General features: G+C 41.9%; 1 protein-coding gene across 1 annotated transcript in view; it reads right to left on the bottom strand.

Moving 5' to 3' along the window:
• The window catches only part of LOC146322641 (cyclic AMP receptor-like protein A), a 72,695-nt gene that overhangs the window by 33,689 nt on the left and 22,049 nt on the right, over positions 1–16,957 (bottom strand). Inside the window, exons 9-10 of the mRNA XM_084724675.1 lie at positions 12,325–12,403; positions 7,037–7,084 (exon numbers count right to left, since the gene is read on the bottom strand). Of these exons, the coding sequence (XP_084580801.1) occupies positions 7,037–7,084; positions 12,325–12,403 (127 nt within the window). The remainder of the gene's footprint in view (positions 1–7,036; positions 7,085–12,324; positions 12,404–16,957) is intronic.

Here is a 16,957-nt window from a genome sequence, read left to right as displayed (position 1 = left end):
ATCACATAAATGTATGAATTGAGATCGCGATTATTTTACGATTTATTGTGCAGCGCTTGTGTACGCTATTTAGAATATTTTCACTGTTTTAATTAACAATTAAAAAAAAATATATATAATTTTAGTTGGAAAGCCTTTTCTGACAGGAAACCATTATATAAACCAGTTATTGCTCTCTCCAAATTAACCAAACTCCACTGGCAAATCATTCATTCATTTTACCTTGCAGAACACAGGAATTGCTGCGTCAGTCTGTTAGTTTGTTTTTGTTATTGTGTGATGCTAATGTTTTAAAGGCTTAGTAGGAATTCACAGAGGTCACACAAGATCAAGGGAAAAGACCAACAACCCCTGTTTTCTGCAAGGTAGGTTTGGTTGGTATGGAGAGAGAGAGACGTATTTGGTTAATGTAACACTGGCTTCTGGTCAGAAAAGGTTGCCTGATGTGAAGTGCAGTAGTGAAAATATTATGAATATAGCATACACTTAAACTGATCTTAATTTTATTAGGTGTACTTTTTTTGAATGTCTACAGTACATTTTGCTGCTCGCCCTGTCCACAGCAGTACATTGCTCAGCTTCCATGCTGGTGCTCCTCTCTGTTTCTCCCAACTGTGGGCACGGTGACTGCCATCTACTGTAGGTAATTCACTAACAATGGATCAATTACTCATACAACCTTACATCATATAATCCAAACTGTCCCTTTAAGCTTAACCCTAATGCCTATCACAATGAGAGGCTATGACATCACTGGCCATGTCAAGCCCTCGCTATTGCCACTGTTGTGTGTGTGTACTGCGAGGAATGTCTCATTGGGAGAGAGGAGTGTAAAGATGCTATGTAGAAAAGGGAGATTTGCAGGTGTGAGGACTTACCTGCCTTTTCTGGGGGGTAAAAAGGCTCCAGAAACTAGGTTTAAAAGAATTCATGGAGCCAGTGATCTCAGATAAAATTTAGGTGAGGTGCAGAAAGAGGTATTTGAAGAATTTCAGTGCGCAAGAAACAGGATGTGGCAGGGTGGAGGAATAGTAGTAGTAGTAGTAGGAGGAGGAGGAGGAGGAGGAGGAAGAGTACGGCTAAAGAGTCTCGTGTTTTTAATCACAGTCCTCCTGTGTCAGAGGCCCCTGTGCTGCTCGGGAAGCAGAGGGGAATGAAACCGTAATTATGTGCGGCGGGCGCAGTGGTCCCAACGTTAATGACGCACGGTAGATTACAGACGGTTATCAGGAGCAACCCATCCCCTTCACCACCCACTGCACTCACCCTCACTCGCAGAGAAAACCTACTCTAAAAATACTCAAGAGTTTCCTAAAATGCACTTGAACATCTAATTCAAGGACTCTTCAAAAGGTTTTTTTGGAGTGAATTTCAAGGACTAAAACTTAAAACTTTAATAAAATTTAATACAATTTCATAAAAAGAAAAAGGTTTTTTCCATGACACTATCACCTCCAATCATCTGCTGGAGTATCTACAGGTCCATGACAGCTAAAGCCTTAGTCACACTTCATGACTTTCAAAGTCATCAGATCTCTGTACTGTTCACACTACGCAACACTGTCTGTCTTGTAATCGTGAGTCTTGAAGATAACCGCCTTACCACAGTCATGTGATACCTATTACAGGTTGAGCTCATTACGGTCATCACTGCAATTTTTTTAAAGAATATTTTTTGGGCTTTTGACCTTTCTGACAGGATAGCTTGTAGACCACCAGGAACCGAGGGAGAGAGAGAGAGAGAGGACACATGTAGCAAAGGGCTGTAGACTGGAATGGAACCCATGGCTGCTGCTGAGGAATCAGCCTCAGGACAGGGGCTGCACACTCTACCAAATGAGGTACTGGGTGGCCTACCACTGCAAATTTTATTTTGAAGGCTCAATCTTATGTTGAGATCAGATCATGGATCTATTAAAACATCTATGGATCAGTGCTGTGACACACAAGTCAGGAATACAGCCTCTGATGGGTCAACAGACTCAAGCCAAGGCATCTTGCCAGTGGGCAGCTAACAACATCAATAACAACTGTTTTCAACACAGAAAAATAGCTAAATAACATAGAAGATATTCAGTGTTGGATTTCTCATTATGGTTTACTTCACCGCGTCTCCCAAAAAAGACGCTGCAGTTAAGGCTAGATTGCAAAGCTTCTGAAAGGTATACAGTTGCACAGGAGCAAACATTGTTTCCTGACACAAAGGTAACTGTGCTGTTGTCCTTTCCTGCTAAGCTTACTTTGGGGCTAACCTCGTTCTCATGTCCAGCAGATGGGAAATGACAGACAGGACCTTTCTTGGTCTTGAGAAGCTGCAGTGCTTATTAACAGACACGCTGTAACCTGTACTGTACATTTACTGCCATTCTGACAATTTACTGCTCTGCTCCGCTACAGGCATCGTCACTGTAAGTCTACTGCCCGCTTTCACTCACTGCGTTGCACACTGTCCCGTTCTTTAAAGGAGCTATGCTACCCTGATGCCAGTATGCGTGAACACAGTCCAGTAAAATGTAGCTATTAAGGCTGATGTGGCAAACCACCATCCTGCTGGTAAGAAAAAATCCATACCGTCAAAGCCCTACTTTCAGATATCTTCAAATACTTGACGGTCTAATTTGTTTTTCTTAAATCCACAAACAAAGATTTTCACGGACAGCTGACACCCAAAAGCATCCTGTCAAGAAACTAGAAGTAATGCTGCTGAGGGCTCCAAACAACATTGAGCAGCTGGAGAGTGGATCCCAACAAAAGACAGTATGTGTGGTGTGTGTTTTGTCAAAGCCACGTGTCCTGCTTGAAAGCCCTTGAGAGACAAACTCAACTGTCCTTGCAGCTTTCTCACAGTAAGAATGTTCTCCGGGATGTTGGGAGACATGCAAAAGTAAAATTTGGCACATCAGTGAGGATACACACATGCGGAGGTATCACTCACCGAGACACACGCACATGTACACAGACACACAAGTAGACACTTCACATTGTGACTCAAGGCGAAGCTTGTGTGGATCAGTAAACAAACACCCGGGGAAGATAACGAACAAGCAGCTCGCTGTTTGCTCAGCCAGCTTTGTTGCTACCCGACGGGACTGAGCTGCTGTGTGTGCAGTTGTGCAAATGTGTTTAAAGGTGTGTGGTTGCGTGTGTGTATGCTGCCTGACACCCTCTTTCGAATATCCTCATGCTGACCTGTGCTGCTGCTGTTGCAAGACCTCATGGTGCTTGTGTGTGTACTAATGCATGACCACAAACAAATTGCTAGAGACACACAAAGATGCGTCACAACCATGTGACTGACAGCCCCGTTAACTGCCAACACTAGTTATGCACGTCATCACTCCAGCCACACGCACAAAACACACACACACACACACACACATATATAGATGGAGGGGGATGGTGCCAGGCTGAGTCAGAGAGAGAAAAAAGATCAAGAACAGTGAATGTAGGAAACTACACGTGAGCACAAAACATGAGAAACATGCATGTTTGTCTGTGTGTGTGTGTGTGTGCGCGCGTGTGTGTGCGTGTGACAGTAACAGAGGACATGTGAGGCACAGAGGGAGGAAAGTGTGGCGACGTGAATGGAAATCACCAGAGCCAGCGGTCTTCAGACACCCAGCAGGAATCGCTTTCTCTAGTTTACACCTGCTGCTACACACTTGCACACTCACTCACTCACACACACACACACATATGAACCAGAGCTTGCTGGCTTGGCAGGCACAATCGGCGAGGCTGTTGTTGTTGTTTTAAAGCATCGCAGCGCGTGCATAAACTCTCATAAATATTCATGTCCATGAACCTGGCTTGCTGCTTTATTCATGCTGGGTATGAGTACAAGAGTGAGAGGGAGAGACGGAGGGAGGGAGTGAGAAAGAGAGAAAAAGAAAGAATGAGAGAGGGAAAATGGAGTGAAAGAGAGCACAAAGTGAAAGGCAGAGAGAAAAACAGAGGGAAATGAGGAGAGCGGCAGGGAAAGAGAAATACAAGCAAACGGAGAATGTGATAAAAACCACTGCTGACTTATTTACACTCTGTGCTACTCATAGCAATTAGCCCACATCAACTGTGTGCATGTGTGTGTGTGTGTGTGTGTGGGGAGAGCTGCCACATATTCATTCATGCACATTGCACGCACACACACACACACACACACACACACACACACACACATACATCACTGTTGAGGGTTATGCCAGTTCAGTGTGCAGTAATTACATCTGCCACTTAGGGGCAGCATCTACATAACCTTAACCCTAACCTGCCCTCCACACCTCACCCTGCAGGGAGGAGGAGGTGCAGCAACAGAGCAGAAGGAGGGAGGGACGGTGGGAAGGGGTAAGGGGGTGAGGTAACTAAAGAGCAAGACAACTATTGAATTCTGCATTTAACTCTTCATGGAGACAACACTGAGACTGATCAGTTGGATTGTTTTTGCAGTTTTCAGTGGGGAGCCAGACTGAAAGTCTGCGCAATTCTGCTGAATATTTTTTTTGCTTGTAATATGATCTAGGATTTTAAATTTTGTGCATTTCCTTAACAATCGTCATTAATTTATAGCAATGATTCCCACAGAATGGACCCTACAGATGGGCCATGGAAAGTCATGAAAATAAATAAAACTATTTAAGTTTAAATTCCATACGTTTGAATTTACAATAAAAGAGCTATGATTAATTTTTAAAAAGTAATTAGAACTAATAAAACAAATCACAGGATTCAATTCTGTATTATCTTCATTTATCTGACCAAGTTTAAGAGATGTTACACCGTATTTGGTGAACTGACACATTAACACCAAAACGAATCTCATATCTCATGATTGGTACCATAAGTTTCGTGTGTTGACCAGAGTTGTTGTTAAAGATTTGGGAATGGCTGATTTGTTGGTTCTAAAACGCACGTCTTTTTTATCCCCTCATTTTCACTTTTTTCTAATTTAAAATTTTTTTGTTCAAATGGCTCCACCAGCCAAAGTAATGTCAAATGAGGTGGAATTACTGCCATTTCTACACTATCAAGTCAGCTTTGGCCACCCATAATCTTTTTTTGAGATCATTTACTTTTCTTCTTCAGACAAACTTGGATCTTTGAGTATCAGAAACATTAGAAAAAGTATTTTTTTTAAAAATGTAAAAACTGTTCAAGTGAGCTATGAACGTGAGTTCTCATTATTTGGGTGCTTGAATGCTTGCAATTGAAAACATAAAATTATTAACCATTATTCACTTTCACTTTAGCAACTCTGAAATACTTTTTTTTTTGGGGGGGGGGGGGGGGGGGGGTCTAAACCTCAAAGATTCAAGTTTATCTAAAGAAGAGAAGTAAATTATCTCAACAAAACATCATTAGCTGGAAAATTTCTCAAAACACAAGAGTTTAAGTTGGGCTTAAAACTCCAAAATGTACTGAAGTAAGTTGCCTTTGAAATTTTGTTGTTTCCTCAACTTTTTTGTTTTTAGAGAGCAGTATAGCAACAAAGCCATTCATTAATAAATAACTGTTAAGGTGGTTGATAACATTCTGTGTTTTACAAGCAGCATCTCTATTCATTTAAAATCTGCGGAAAATCTGTGGAGGTTTCATTTTAAATTCTGCGGGCGCAGATTCCGTGTGGGCCTGCTGATCACCTTTGTGGAGGAAGCTTTGGTTTAGGTGAATTTGAAGGCTTTACATTTGCATGATGTGTGGGCAGGTAAAGGTTTAGTGTCTTGGTAGAGGACACAGAACAAGATGCAGCGTCTGCAGCCAGGAAGCCAGATGAAATGACACAGCAAGGCGCTTTCAAACAGTCCGATAGAAGAAACTCTTCCCAGTACCAGCATTTTACAAGATATCCATTATTGAATGTTTAGTGCTGCACGTCCACAAAGACGTAAGACTCACAAGAGACACATTTCAAAAAGAATGTTTTAATTTAAAGAAGAAGAGGCCAATAGATCGTGACTTTTAGTCCCTTGCACGACTCATGTACTAAAAACTCTGCATCCCACATTTCCCATGATGAAACCAAAAACATCTTTTTGTTCAACCCTTCCTGCCCATCTCTGTCAAATTCCACTTCTCCAGTTTGTAAGCAGGCCTTCTGTTTGGTGTGTGTTTGAGGTTAGAAAGGAGTAAGGGTATGAACTCCTCTCTCAGGCTCGGTTTTTTCATCTTTACAGAACTACTTTTGTTCATTTCTATGTGAACAACTGAGTGCAACACTATGAATGTGGTCAGACAACTCTTCTTATAAACCTGTTCTGTTCAAGCAGCTGACACTTGCATGCATATCTGAAGTGAAGCTAAGAAGAAAAAGACATCATGCATACGAAAAGCAGCAGCAAACTCACTACACCATCAATATTCTCTTTCTCCATTCACTTACTTCCCTACACCTCATGTCCTGTTTCTCAATCTGACATTTCTAGGTATGAACATATTTTAGGGCAGCAACTTTATTTTAATTGTCACTTCGTCTCTCGATCTCTGTTTGGTCAATAAATGCCAAAAATGTCAGTAAGTATTTTCAAAAGTTTAAGGTGACATCCTCAAATGTCTTGTTTTGTCCCCATCCTAAAGATATTCAGTTTACTGTCATAGAGGACTAATGGAACCAGAAAAAGACATATCATCAATTTTCCCGACACAGAGCACTCAAAACAATTAATTAATTATCAAACTAGTTGACAGCTAATTGATTAATGAACTAATTGCTGAAGCTCTAATATATTTTATAGTTAGCTTTTCCCTTTTCCTCTTCTGTTTCATTAAGGTCAGGAGCAGTCTGGAGGGGCACCACAGCTCCCAGATATTAACATACGTATACATGCGCACACACATGTATATATACACCCACAAGTGGACACACAGTGAGAAGCGTAGGAGTCATGAGGTCAAATTACTGCCTGCTGTTTGACACCAACCCAGCATGACCACAAGAGCTAATCCTGCACGCACTCTAATCCTCACACTCGGTGTGTATGCACGTACTGTATGTGTGTATGTGTGAGTGTTAGTGGAGAAATGCGACGGTCAGACAGGCCATTACCTTTCGTCTCTCTCTCTCTGGGTTGAAGGTTCCCAACCATGACTGCATCTGTGCAGAAAATACACAAAGTGGAGAGGAAAGGTCAGGGCAAAAACAACAACAACACAGTGATTTCATCATTTAAATCAGTTAGTTTTTTCCTAGAGAGGAGTGGCCTCAGGTTTAGAGGTCGGCGCCTGCAGTGACAAGTGACTATCACACCAACGCAGAGTCCCTCCGCCTTCTCCCCCATTCCTGCAAAACTGCCTGATTCACAGCAGAGTGCCGGGGTTAGAGGCAGAGGGGAGCACTTAAACAGCTCCCAGCATCTCCTACAAAAAGGGGGAACTGATCAGCTTCAGTGCACATAATATGACACGAGGAAGAAGAAGAAAAGGCAAAGGGTGTCGAGAAAAGGGGAGAATTTTTTTTGAAGAAGTGTTAAAGAAAAGGGAAAAAGTGGAGCAAACATGGCAGATCTGATATCTCCAGAGAGAACGTGGGAATACTTTTCGCTCTTCCTCTGTCTCCTCTCTCGGGGGAATGCAGGGAAAATGTCAACAGACACGCGCAGGAACACACACGCACACACACACACTAACATGCACAAGATTGGGATTTGTAATGGTGGGACAGGGGTGGAGGGGGTGTAGGAAGCCAGAGGCTTTATGTAACCGAAGACATCAGAGACAAATCTCTGGAGGCCCGGTGTGAGCTTCACACGCACGCACAAAGAGGCAGCACGAACGATACGCGCTAACAGTTCTTCTGTTCTGCTGTTTATTAACTCAATGTTTCCATGGTTTCACTGTGCTGACGTGCTTGTAGGGCTGTGACGATAACTGCATTACCGCAATACCCCGGTCATGTGATGCCTGCCGTGGGGCTGAGCTCATTACGGTCATCACCAGTAAACTGGATAATTAATCACAGAAGACATTCAGTGTTTGATTTATCATTACGGATTTATCTTACAACAGGTCAGAAAAGAGAAACCATCATGTTCTGAACAAACACATCATAAACACTAACAAAACATTTCACATTTGTATTCTGGAAAATGAAATATCAAATGCAAAACAGAGTCATCAACAAAAAGGAGTTCTAGTAATGGTGTAATATCAGGATTGGCAGATATCCAAATTCAGATATCAGATTCGGACAGGAACTGAAGAATAGTTAACTGGAACAGCTCTAGTTCGAGGCTGGATTACAAAGCTTCTGAAAGGGATACAATCACACCAGAGCTGACATTGTAAAGGTAGATCACTAGTATTAGCATTAGCTTAACGTTGGCCTTCCCGGCTCAGCTTTATCTGCAGTTGGGAAATAACAGATGAGACTTTTCTTGGTCTTGAGAAGCTGCGGTGTTTATTGACTGACATACTGTCAGGTTGACAACTTACTGAAAAAGGTTGGGACCAGCTCAACTTTGATTTGTGTGCAATGTCAGTTTCCCAAGAAAATTACGTGCTGGAATTACTTGATGCTTTGTCGGCACTGGTGTGAGCATACAGTTAAAAGAACTACACTACGCTTATCACAGTATCCCTTAATAAAGTGTAAATGTAAAATAAATCTAATCGCAGTAACCTGCAGGAATTGGTTGTTTTTTTCACCACGGTCAGAAAAAGTCCTTACTGTCACAGCCCTACATGACTGTCATTGTCATTGTTATGTGCAAATATAGTGTGTTTGTTTAGTGTAACACACACACACACAAAGCCATTTGGTTGGACTGCACTTGCTCCAGAGCAGCCCTCTGTTGTCCACCTGAGCACCATTATCCATCAAAATCAACAAACACTGATAATAAGTGGCAATATCATTAGGCTTCAGCCAGGTGTCCAGAGCGCGTAGCCGGCTTTTGTTGCTATCTCTATTAAGTCGTGCCACTGCAAGTCAAGCAATTCAGCCAGTTAAGTGTTGAGGCATTAGGCTTAGGAGGGAAGGAGTGGGCATGTACAGATCGCATCCACAAAACAAACACACCACCGCACTCCCAGACCTCTCTGTCTGCCCTGATAATGACTCATTAGCTTTCAAATCCCTCTGGTTAGTCCGAACTCACACAGTCACTCAGAGTGAGTCCATGTTTTTCTAAATAATCCTGGTGTAAATGACTTGAACTTGGTAAACTAATGAGAAATAGAGTCGTTTTCTCCCACAAGCCTCCCCCTCTCTGGTCTGGTCTCTGGAAAGTGGAGAAAACTTCTCCGTCCAGCTAACATCCCACCTCTCTTCACTCAGCCTCCTCCTCGTCTTTATCCCTTTCCCCATTGCGTCGCCACCTACCCTGCTTTCAAAGCTTTTGAAATTCTTTCAAGTGAGACAGCCTGCAGCTGAAAAGAGATAAGGCTTGAGCTCTTCATAAATATGATAGAGAAAGCAAAACGGCGGAGAGAAGGGGGAGAGAGACATAGCGAGCGCAGGGAAAAGGGGGGCATAGAGAGAGAGAGAGAGAGACAGAGACAGAGAGAGACAGGCGGAGGTGGAAAGGAAAAGAGATGGAGAGGGAAAAACGAGAAAGGTGGAGAACAGAGATACAGAGAGAGACGGGGGGTTGAGGGAGAGACAGCTGAATAATACTGTGAGCTGAATGAGTTATGAGATGCAGATTGCAACCCAGCTACATTCATTCATTCTCTTTATCACATTCATGATAAAGAGCTGTGTAGTCCCTTCTCCTTTCCCTTCCCTTCAGCTACCTGCCGTCTGTCTCCAATGTCGTCTGCCTGTAGCCCGGCTATCTTTGAATCTGTCTCACCGTCCCATTGTCCCACTCTTTCACCCAAACAAAGAAAAGCAACATTCACAATGACAATTCATTGCAAATCTGATGTGATTCACCAAATGCAAAAAGACAGTGCGGGAGAATCAGGCTGAAGCCACATCAGGAGCCCACGCACATACTGCTGTAACACAAGTCTGCCAGCAGCACCCTTCCACCGGCACCACAGCCACATTGTGTGTGTGGTGTCGTCAGATCAGGGGAATGGCAGCTATGTGAACTTTGTGGAATGCTGCCTCTGGGCTCCTACTGCAGCCTCACAATGGAAACGCACAGAGAGCTACGAGCAAGCATGGAGGACATCGACTAAGTGCTAAATCAATTAATCAACTCACAATATGATATTGAAGAGAAACAGTCTGCACCCTCAAAGACGATGTCTTCAGATAGCTTGCTTGCCCAACCAACAGGCCAAATACCCAGGATGATCAATTTACAGTTATATAAAATAGAGAAAAACAGGAAATCCTCACATTTGGGTAGTTGGAAAAAGTGAATGTTCTTAATAAAGAAATTAAAGCCACCATAGAGTTGAAACTGAAGCTTCTGACTTTGCTGCCTCCCAGTATTGTGAAAAAAGACCCTTAAAATACATAAACAAAACAAGAATGTTATGTAATCTGAATAATCAGTAGCTTTAAAGAATAATTCCTGCTTATTGCATGACAGATCTTATTTTTTCTGTGTTGGTCTGGTTTTATTTAGGCCTGAGATAACCACTTATTTTCATGATTGATTATTTTGCTGCTGATTATTTTAACAACTAATCTATTAAAAATGTATTGTCCAACCAACAGTCCAAAACCCACAGACCTTTCGTTTACTATCATACATGACAAAGAAAAACAGTAAATCCTCATATTTAAGACACTGGAACCAGCAAATATTTAACATTTTTGCTTGAAAAATGACTGAAATGATTAACCCATTATCAAAACAGCTGGCGACTAATTTTCATTGAACAACTAATCAATTAATTGACTCATTGTTGCTGCCCAACATGCTCCCAATTTGAAGAGGCAGAGAGGGCGACTAAACCAGAAGCTAAATGATGTACTGCTCCGGTCAGGGTCAGCAGCAAAACATATTTTAACCAACTAAAAAAAAGATATCACTTAAAAAGTGTTAACCATATTTTCACCACTTTACATTGCTGTCAGACAGCCTTTTCTGACAGGAGACCGCAGTTACATAAACCAATTATTGCCCTCTTTCATGCTCAACCAGACTCCATTGGCAAAATCAGTAATTTTACCTCACAGAACACATGAGCTCTTAGTCTACTGCTGCCTCGATCACTTAGTTTTTTTGTGTTACTGTGTGACTTTGGTGAATCTGAACTAACCTTTTAAAGCACCAAACTATCCCTTTAAGAGTTTTCTACAGGCCTCACCAGGTTAACAGCTGAGATCTGGTAACTCGGTTCACTTAAAGCGGTCAGGCCATCAGAAAAACAAATCCCCTGGATAGCAAAATGTATGTGAAGAAAAAACAAAGACAAACTGCAAAATTATTACCCAAACTGTTGCATGTTTTATGGTTTACAGAGTCCCTGGTTCCACTTTGACCTCCTTGTACTTTTATCTCCAAATCAAGCAGCTCGGACAAACTGGTTGAACTGTTGGTTTGTTTACAACCTGTCTGAACCTTTGTGTTTTTTGCCCCATCAGATGTTGTAGAAGAGATGTGCAACATTTCAGCAATTGCGAGTACAATTTTATCACTATTGATTAAGTATAAAGGTTGAAAAAAGATCCAAGTTGTAATATACCATATTTATCCATGAAATGGTTATTGATTATCAGAGCAATGTTTTTTTTTTTTAAATTAAAGTCATAGTTCACCCAGAAATTAGTTTTAAAATGTAAATAACTGATCCGCGTGCACACACCTGAAGCATGTACACAAGCTCTCGCCCAAGCAGCGCAACATGAGATATACGAGATCTCGCGATACCTTTACACCTGTGTTTACATGTTACCTGGAAGCGACTCAGACAACAGATGGAGATCTGCTCAGAAATAGGGACTTGTTATGCGTACAGTTGACTGTGTGCACATGGATCAGGTCTGAGAGGCTACAGTTGACATTTAGGCTAAAAATATGGTGTAAATGGCGTCTTTTTGGGTCAAATTTTAATGTCACAGCTTACGGACACTTGGATTACACCACACAAGCAATATGGAGACATTTTGTGTTTTTTTGTATTCCTTTTTAACATTAATAATATTAATTATTACATTAATAGATATTGAGTGAATTGTCATTTTTGGGTGAACTATCGCTTTAATGCATATAACATCTGTATTGGTGCATTTGTGAGGATTTTCACTGATCATTGTATTCCTCCCAACTACGAGATATGAGAACACAAAAACAGCAATCTTGTCTGAGTTCTCAGAGACGTCAGCTTTCACTAATGTCATTTTTTCCTAAAAGGTCACAATGCATTTTGATTCAGCCAAACTGCCAGTGTCTCAGGCTGCTGCCGCTGACAGGATGCATGTTGAGCACTCACCCTCTCATTGGCCACACAGATGATCCTGGCGTAGCAGCAGATCATCAGGAAGATGAGGCTGAACAGAGGCACGTACCATCTGCAAAGCACAAACACAGGTAGTAAGAAGACTCCAAATGAGCAAAGATATTAAAAGATCATTCCTGTTGTTTTATCTCTGATGGCTGTTTTCCATTTGCCTCCTTGTAGTCCAGGAGTAGGAATTGTGGGTTTGGATGACCCTTAAAGCCAAAAGAAAATGTCAAATGAAGAAAAATAACACAGGATTTAATTTAATTTCTAATCCAGGTGTACAGTTTCATATATCCTAATAAAGTTTATACTGTAATAGCATACTAGGTGTCCAATGTTTAGATATTAGGGCTGTCTAAACAGATTAGACCACAGAAACTCATTTAACAAGATTTCCTGCATGACTGTAATCTGAGAAGGTGGTCAGATAAGATTTGGTGTAGACAAGGATAAAAGTTCCGGTCTGATGTTTCACTTACAGTAAAATTATTGTTTCTCATCCTTTAAAGGCATGATGTGGAACATTTTCCTTAAAAAAAATAATTTATAGACAAAAGATAAAAAATAAACAGAAAAATTATCCTTTTCAATCATCACTTATGACCAACTAGAAGTGTGTAGCGGTATCTGGATTAGCAGACCTTGCCCTTTGTCTGCAATTCTCATTATTTTGCTGTGCCCAAGGCACTTTACCCAACCAAAACATTGGTATTTGATGTCTTGGGAATTAAACTCAATATTAATTTTTCTGTTGCAGTCACAATCAGCTTGGGTAAATCCTGCTGATTCCACCTTTAATTTATCAGTTTATCAACCTGACTCTGTCCAGACCAGGACTGATGGCGGCCAGTTTGACAGGGAATACAACATCAAGGTGGTTTACTTGCCGGGATTGGCTCGTGTCACCGCAGTGCTGAGTTGGCTAGATTGATAGGACGGCTGGCTGTACAGCTAACCGAGCTAAATGGCTAAAGCCAACTACAGTTAACAGCAGATAAAGCCTAGCCTACTTTAGCAACAAGTAAAGTGGCTAACCCCTGTCCGTCAGGTAACTCTGTAAATCACCTTGGTACTGGACTCTGTCATTAAACTGGCCTTATAACATTTAGTGACATCTTTATAAAAAGTCCAAATGGTGCCATTTTACCTGAGGACAAGGGAATTATTCACAACATTGTTATGAAATCATCTGACAATGTAATAAAATTTCAAAATGTCTTGAGAAGTCCAAACATATACAACTTTTACTGAAGTACAAAGAAATTATTCATGACACTAAAATGTATCACTGTAGTTAAGATTAAGGAAAATAATATACTATAATGTAATGTTAATACATTCAGTTAAATATTTTCTTTAACTTTGATAATATCAAGCTGTCAGAACAAAGACACTGACAGGTTATGATGACTTTGTTAATGTCAAGCTGACATTAAAAAAATATTTTTTTGTCTTGGTTAATCTCAAACTGTCATAACAAAGACATCTCAAACCATGTAATTGTTGCATTAAAAATAACATGATTGACTGGATGACACTTCACACATATAGACTCCTTCAAGTTCCTGACAAATACCACGGTGCCATGTCAGTCTTATGTACACCTCTTCAAAAAATGTGTTACTGAATGATCTTGCTGCTGTGTTTTGAAAATGAAACAATCCTCATTTTGCTCATCACGCCCTCCTTACAGCCTCTTTGAAGAGTCACACTGACCACCAGGACACTAAACTAAACACAGCATATTTATGTGTAGGTGAGACTGTTGAGGTGGTGGACACTGGGCATCCAACAGCTAATGTATAGAGGACACTCAGTCAGTGCATAAACAGCACAGAGTGAAAAAAGCCTGACTCAGCACCTCTGGACCTCACGGCACATAGTTTCAGCGAGTCAAGCGAGAGGGAGTCGCAGAACAAAAGATAACGCCACCAAATTCACAACACCGGAAATACATGGCATTCCTATGGGATGAAGGGTTGACAATCAAGGGAGGCACAGGCTAGAGTAATGACATGTCAGGTATTTCTGAGCGGATGAAAGGCAGCGAGACAAGCGAGCGAAACGGGGGTGATGGCTTTGTTGGAATGGCAGCCTTGTGTTATGCAACCTCTTGGGAGGTGATGTAAGCTCCGAGGAGTTTCAACCTCTCCCTGTAATCATGAAACAGGCCTTTGTCTCGCTTTGATAGACAGGTTCCTGGCCACCGCGTTTCTGCTCAGCTTCGGTAACTCAGACGAGCAGACGAGCAGGCGAGACCGTGCTGTGCGACAGCCAAGTCCTCCAGAGCACCTGGCACAGGCGGGGAGGCGCCGGCCAAATGCACCTATGTGATAAACATATTGGATTGTGCAAAGGAAGAACATCAAGAGTAATTATAGGCCTAATCACGATCCAGAGGAGGAAAAAAAAGTTCAACTGATATTTAAAAAGAGAGACTGACTCTGCATTCCAAATCACATACTTTTCTTTTTACTTACAGTATGTACTGCAGCTGCCCTTACAAAGTACCTAACACTACATACTGTTGCATGCATACATTTAGGACATACGACTACCTCATAACACTGCACCTTGAACTTACACCCATCACAAAGAATTATGGGTCAGAATAACCAGAAAAGCATGTTGGCCTGCATACTGCAAAATTGCGACCAGATTCAGTAGGACATCCTGGTCTTTTGTAACAGAAAATACCTCAAGTCTCTTTTCCTTTCTTAAGTCTAGTCTTAATGTTAAATAACTTTAGAATATATAACCCTGACACTGGCACATACATGATGTGCTTATCGTGAGTTCAGCAGCTGTAAAACAGTTTACATCTCATTTCCTATAAATTCTGCACAATAAAAGTCACCAATTGCTTTGTTATGTTAAAACCTTTTATGATAAGGCTGCACAATTAATCGTGATATTATCAAAATTGCAATATGGCCAAGTGCAGCATCTAAATTGGAGAACTGGAACCAAATCACAATTTTTTGAAAAAAGAAAAATGTGTAACGCAGCAACGCAGGATAGAAAGTAAGCTTCAATCCACAGAGATTCAGTTAGACGTTACAAAATTGCTGAGAGCTGAACACTTTTAAAACTCATGGTGGGGTCTCATTGGCCCCCTTGGCAGTGGAAACACATGATGTACCAACTGGTATCGTTCTGAAGTACATAAGTCAACACATGGATGCAAAGGGAAATAGTGAGAACTGTGTGAACTGTCATCATTTAGAAATGAGATAGCATAGATGTACGACTCAAGATAGTGATTTTTTTTGGATGAATCAAGTGGGACATACTTTTTCTGACTTACTAAATAGTATGGTAGTATGGGTATTGGAATGCACAGTGCATCTGTCTCTGACCCATAAACACAGGGACATGAAAATGGATTGGGAATAAACGTCCAACACTGTGCCTGAAAAGTCCTTGGTGTGTGCTAGAAACTGCAACTTTAGCAGCATCTAAAAAGGCAAATATTAGGTCCTTGGCCTAATTTAACTTTGTCCACACTTGTCTTCCAAGCCTGCGGGTCGAAAATAAATCTCACTGAGCATTTATCAAATTAAACTTTTTATTGGCAGGGGAATCCGAGGCGGTAGGCGTTTTGATTCACAGCAGGGAAACAGGGAAAAGGAAAGGCCGTTTTAACGCATCATGTTCCTTCACATCCATACACAAAGAATACCTTCTTTGAACATGTGTGTGAGTGTGTGTGTGTGCGCGCATCCAGGCAGGTTCAATAATGGCATGGGACAATGATGAAAGCGTTTCAGGGGGAGACCTGTGCAAGCGTCACCTCGGTGTGATTTAATAACCCGCTCTCCGGAATAAACAGCGTCCAATTACACCAGCGCACGTCCCGTTAATGATGGAGAGACGAGGTGGGGGGTGGACGGGTTGGTGGAGAGGGGAAAGGAGGGGGTGGCCTTTTTAACGATAGCGTGGGGGGGCTGCGAGGAGGAGAGAATGACGGGCGGCAGCTACAAAGTGCTCTAATTAGCATGATAATGATCTGCCATTAGAGTCCGCTGTGCTCTACAGCTGAGCACTACCCGGAGAGAGAGCGCGAGCGAGACGGGAGACGGGAGGGAAAGAATGAGAGTGAGAGAATGAAATGGAGGCACAGAGAGAGAAGATTCAGAGTGGGCAGAGGATGATAAAAGTGAAGACAAGAATAGAGGTGAGGATGGAAAGGTGGATGGATGACAGCGGGATTGTGGGTCAGGACCAGAAAGAGCAGGAATAAGAAAGAAGCGTCGGGTGATTAAAAGACATCGAGAGGGATAAGGTCAAGGCAAGAGTGAAAGGAATAGCAGAAAGAGGCTGCAGCCAATAGATCGACTAAGGAAGGACGGAGAAAAAGACGGATAACCGCAGAGGGGTTTTGAGAGGACAACAGTGAGCAAGGGTGGAAGCCAGAAACTGGCAGAAAGAAAGATCATCACAGACGCGCAGAGATTCAATCTCCCGGCCTCAGCCTGGCCTTCCCTCCAGTGCCGCTCTGAAGTGAAGAATGAGGCTCGGATGAAAGGAGCCTTAATTGAAGTGCTCGGTAGGAGATGAGAGTACAGCAGGGACCCGCCTGCGCCGGGTAGTGCTCAACTAAAGCAGCTGTCAACTCTGA

This window comes from Lutjanus erythropterus, chromosome 8 (genome assembly GCF_056507025.1).
Source record: "Lutjanus erythropterus isolate fLutEry1 chromosome 8, fLutEry1.hap2, whole genome shotgun sequence".
Classification (NCBI taxonomy): Eukaryota; Metazoa; Chordata; class Actinopteri; order Lutjaniformes; family Lutjanidae; genus Lutjanus; species Lutjanus erythropterus.
This window is presented reverse-complemented; position numbering and strand designations above follow the sequence as displayed.